This window comes from Brachionichthys hirsutus, chromosome 12 (genome assembly GCF_040956055.1).
Source record: "Brachionichthys hirsutus isolate HB-005 chromosome 12, CSIRO-AGI_Bhir_v1, whole genome shotgun sequence".
NCBI lineage: Eukaryota > Metazoa > Chordata > Actinopteri > Lophiiformes > Brachionichthyidae > Brachionichthys > Brachionichthys hirsutus.
In genome coordinates, this window is record NC_090908.1 from 12,575,770 (window position 1) to 12,580,955 (window position 5,186).

At 43.2% G+C, this 5,186-nt stretch overlaps 1 protein-coding gene across 1 annotated transcript; it reads left to right on the forward strand.

Annotated features, from left to right (window-relative positions):
- The first annotated feature begins 2,690 nt into the window (after positions 1–2,690).
- LOC137901945 (citrate synthase-lysine N-methyltransferase CSKMT, mitochondrial-like) lies at positions 2,691–3,370 on the forward strand. The gene is given in 2 exon segments (XM_068745979.1): positions 2,691–3,141; positions 3,144–3,370. Coding segments are annotated over 2 exon segments (669 nt in total). The 5' UTR covers positions 2,691–2,699.
- Positions 3,371–5,186: the final 1,816 nt, after the last annotated feature.

The window sequence follows — 5,186 nt, forward strand, 5'->3', positions numbered from 1 at the left end:
AACTAAGAAGATTTTACTGTACAATATGAAATATTTAAGGAATGTTATTTTATTTTGAAGGGCATCAGAACACCTGAAATGCTCAGCCGCTCTTTTCACTCAGAGGTGTGCAGCTATAGACGAAGACCTCTCTCCGACACATAAGTTTAATTACAGTAAACTACTTCCACTATTTTTGTCAGCTGCTAACTGTTTCTAGCTGTTAATTCTACAGTTTGCATGCCACCTGCTAAAACAAATAGCTATTGATCTTCTTATTGTACTTCCTATTATTGTCGTTTCAAATGAATTACAATAAATAATTCATGTCACACATTTCCACAGGACACATTTCTAGCATATTGATACATTTGATGGATTTCTCTTGCCTGTGGAGGTTGCAGTTGAGTCACACTGACGACTGATCCCTGAGGCCCGATCAGTGTAACAGGGATGAATGGTTTTCCATCCCGCTGCGCTGTTCTATCCTAACACCTCAGCTAGAGTGAGATTAGTCCCTCAGGCGGTAGTGTGTCCGATAGCGACAGGCAGCGCAATGTGAGACTTTATAGTCCCTCCGCACATCCAGGCAAAGAAGCATAGCCATCTAACCTTGGGTAGATGATATAATATACAATTATGATGGTAACATACTCATTTGTTGGCCTGATAACCTGCAGCTGAAATAGTTATAATTAAAGTTGGGTACTTCTGTGTACTAATTAATATGGCAAATCTAAGAACGCATCTTAATCTTTCTTAAGCATAAAGACTGTGGCTTGTTCAGACCAGTGAGTCTGAACAAGTGGTTGAAAGTGCAGATCCACTTTTCAAACTTGACACAGACAAGACTTTCTAAAATTACACAAGTAAAATTGGCCACAGCAAGATGCCTTGCCTGAGGCCGTACACATAGAAGCCTCAGATCATGACTTGTAATGGCGACAGATGGGTACGGCCATGCCTGCGGTGCAGAAAGAGAGCATGCTGTGAGATTTCGTCACGATGAAGATGAAGCGAATGCTTCCATGACTTCTAATCACTGGCCTTCGACAAATGTTCTTTGAAAAAATTTAAACTTGAGCTCAAAGACACTATTTGTTCCAAATGTGCAATTTGTCCTGCAATCCTGTTCGCATTGGGATTAAAGCCTAAGATCTTATCACTCATCAATGATCTGTCTCCCGGAGGAAAACTCTGCAGAGACAGATTGCCTATAGATCAGAGAGCACATGTGCCTGAAGTGAGGATTTAGAAATAGCAAAGTGACGGATTAAAGACTCCGATCGACATGATTGGCAGAAAGATTGCATGCTGCTGCTGACGCATCGTCCAACTGCCACTGCAGAGAATCTAACAAGAAAGGAAACAGACATCATGTAAATGCCAAATAACACAAAACACTGCGGAACAATCACAAGAGCAAACATAATCAACTCTCAGTGATTAGTGAGGATTACAGTTGCCTTGCGGATGAGTCAGACAAACAAGGCGCCACGCTCCATGATCCCTGAAATAGTGTTAAACCAACAGCATCACATTTTATTCTCAATACCATAGTTTTATTTTAAGAAATCTGGCTTCAGAGTTCTCTCTTCTCCACCCAGGCAGAGATCCAGGAGAAGATTCATGACCGGCTCAAGGCAGATGGAGGAACTGAAGCAAGCGGTGGATGCGCTCAAGGTTTGTTCCATCGTCACCCGTCAGAGAGAGAGAACCCGATGGACCGCTCAGAACCGGAGGAACCAATCAGGAACACATTCCTTCCTGGAAGAGCAATGACGGCTTCTTTCCGTGTGCTGCTGATGATGACGATGATGACGGCATTCAATTGATATTTCCTTTGTAGAACTCAGCCCAGAGAGCATTTCAGGAATGCGAGAAGACGTTCAGCGACATGATCCGGGCCATCGAGAGGATGCAGCAAGAGATGGCCAAGCTCATCTCCTCCAACAAGAAATCGGCCCTCAGCAACGCCGAGGGACACGTGGAGCGCCTGACCCACGAGATCGCCGATCTGAAGAGGAGAGACGGCGAGATCACGCAGCTGTCCCGCACCGAGGACCACATCCACTTCATCCAGGTAAACGGACGAGCCAGCTACAGCACAGTGGTGACGTGAGCTTACTTTACTTTGGTGTTACATTCATTCAGGTACTTTTTGGTTACTAAATAGGACTATGTTAACCTTTGAACCCGTCTCAGTGTTATTGCTGTATTTATTGTTGTAGTACCGTTGCAGGGGGTGTTGAGTAGCACAAACTACAACAATGTTGTGTACCCAGTGTGTTGCGCGTTGTAGTGATTTGCACTTCAGGGCCACCGTAGTTGTATTTGTTTGCAGGAAATTCACGAGGACGGGGCTCCAAACTTGAATAAAGGAATTAATGAATAAATTATCAAGTGATGATAATTACAATAGTTAAATATAACGTTAGAAACTTTCACTACTAAAGGGTTGAGCTATACAATTTAAAACAATAAAATATATTTGAATTGCAACATTATTTTATTTTTTACTTACTCAGGATAAAAGGAATGAACTTGTGTTAATTTGTACACTTCTTATTTCAGAGAGCGTTCTGTGTCGGCTCAAACAAGCATATGACCTGCAGGAATTTTGACTTCTTCTAGTACCATCTATGTTTTACTGCTTACATTCTCTTAATATAATAATACTAATATTTTTGTATTTCTTTCCAGATCAGCTGATAGAAAACATGGATAAGAAAGCAACCTGGGACCGCTTCTATGCCGAGAGCAGCAACAGAATAACCTTTAAGAACTTCGAGTGGTTCTTTGGCTTTCGTACCATCCGAGACTTCATTATGCCACTTTTGCAGAGCAGCCCTCACCCCGATGCTCTGCTCCGAGTCGTAGACATGGGCTGCGGCATTTCTGCTCTCGGACCCTGCATTTACAGACATTCGCCTCTCCCGGCTTTGGTCACATGTGCTGATATTTCCCCCGTAGCTGTGCGACTAATGCAGGAACACATCCAAGCCGAAGCTGTCGAACCGCGTAGTCTTTCTTCCCGGATTGAGTTTGTTGAGCTGGATTGCACACAGCTTCAAAAATACTTTGGTTCTGGGAGTGTGGATCTTATTGTTGACAAAGGCACCACCGATGCCTTGTTGAGATCTAAGGAAGGCAAAGGGAAGGCCTGTTGGTGCTGAAGCAGTGTTTGGAGGTGCTGCGGAGCTCAGGATCTCTACTCCAGTTCTCTGATGAGGACCCTGATGCCAGGCTGTTGTGGCTGGAGGCTGAGGCACGGAACCAGGGGGTGATGGCTAACGTCGGCGTGCGGGATGTCGGGCAGCTCGGGGGAATGTGTTACTACTGTTATCACATAACTCCTCGGCCAGTCCTCTCTGGACATTTAGAATGTTGATTTTGTAATGTAAAATAATTTCAATAAAAATGTTGTCATTGTTTTATTTGATCCAGATGTCAATGAGAAAACAATATTTAGCCCCAATTATATGTCTCACTCTCTCATAATGGCATACATAGACATTGTCATCTAGTGGCTAGAGAACCGTACTACATCCGCAAAAATATAATTGCATTTGTGTTTATTTTTAGTTTTACTTCTTAAACTCGTACTGCTGTGACAAACTGGCTTTTTTGATGGCGTTAGAGAAATCGTAAAAGAAAAACAGAAGAAAGCAGTGCTGACTAAAATGATAAAGTGATCCAGAATCGATGCCCAAATCTCAGATCAGAATTTAATTGATTCAACCTTGGCTCAAGATAAAACCCGATAAATAAGTTACAGGATTTTTCAGTTGGAGAGGAGGATAAATGGATTTCGGTGGTCAGAGTTCAAACAGCAGAGACACTGGGACCTCACAAATCATGATTTTGCATTGACTCAATAATACATATACTAATTAGGGAAACATTTCACAGCAATGCCTGAAAGGATAAAATGATTCAAGTGGAGACACTTTTTTATCCAAATGTCAGCTTCACTGACATAATATTCTTACTGAAGTATTTTTTCCAACACCGTTACAGAAGATTAGATTGTGACCATTTTGTGATTGGTCAGAACCTGAAATGCCATTAAAGGTGTGTGTTTTAGTGCTTGTGGGATTCACCCCTGATGCAGTATCGGAAGTGTGTAGACAGACAATGAGAACAGAAACTTTGACAGGTTGCCAGGAATAAAAATAACCTCAAAAAAGTGATCATGTGAGGAATCAGCTACTTCCTGTAACTTTTTCCTTGTCATGTGCGTGCACTCACCTGATCTATTCTTTTCTATCTGAAGCAGCACAAGCATGCAGATGAACAGGTTAGAGAGCAGGAGGGCACATTCACTGAGTCACATGCTACAGTGCACAACATGACATTGCAACTTCTTGTTCCCTCATGTAGACTCGGATTTCCCCAAAATAGTTTTTTGTTTGATTCTTCACGATGACCAGCCAAAGTATGTCAGTTCTACATGTCAACAGTATCCACAAGAAAAAATAGGAGAACCCAAGGTTCTCAGGAGAGCATTGCAACTATGCCATGATCTGATCTGTCATTGTTTTCAATTTCGTGCCAGCTCCATGCTCATCTGAGCAAACTGTAAACACAAACATTATTCACCAAAGTGCCTCTAACAAGTGATCATCAAGTCTGGAGGCTCAAGCCCGGGGGACAAAAGGTCAGCATGCTGGCTGCGACAACACAGGAAAGCAGAGTTTCATGTTTGGGGAGCCGGTCCGATTGGTGCCACCATCAGCAAAAATCACAAAGATGAAAACTGATTATATTTGCTATTAAATTCACGAGGAGAATTCCTGCATTTATTACTCACGGCGTGTCTTTCACCCAAGATGTGGACGTCCTTGTCCTCCAGCACGACTCGCACTCATCAGTTCCGCTCATACTTTGACCCTTTGGTCAACACCCCCCCCCCCCCCCCCGCACAGAGACGGACACGCACAGAGAGACTGACGGCGGAGTCTGCTGGATCCGGGTCTCAGGTTCTGCTCGCTTTGGATCATGGTGGAACCAACATCTCAACCTGCTGCTGTTCTGCTGCTGCTGGTTCTACTGCACAGCTGCCTGGCTAATCATGGTACCCCCGCATTACCGCCTCTTGAACTTGTAGTACTAGTAATAGTATAAATATTCACAAGGATGAGGTTATGGTCATTGGTGTCATTCTTTTTATACAAATTATCACAAAAGCACTTGTACGTTGCGGC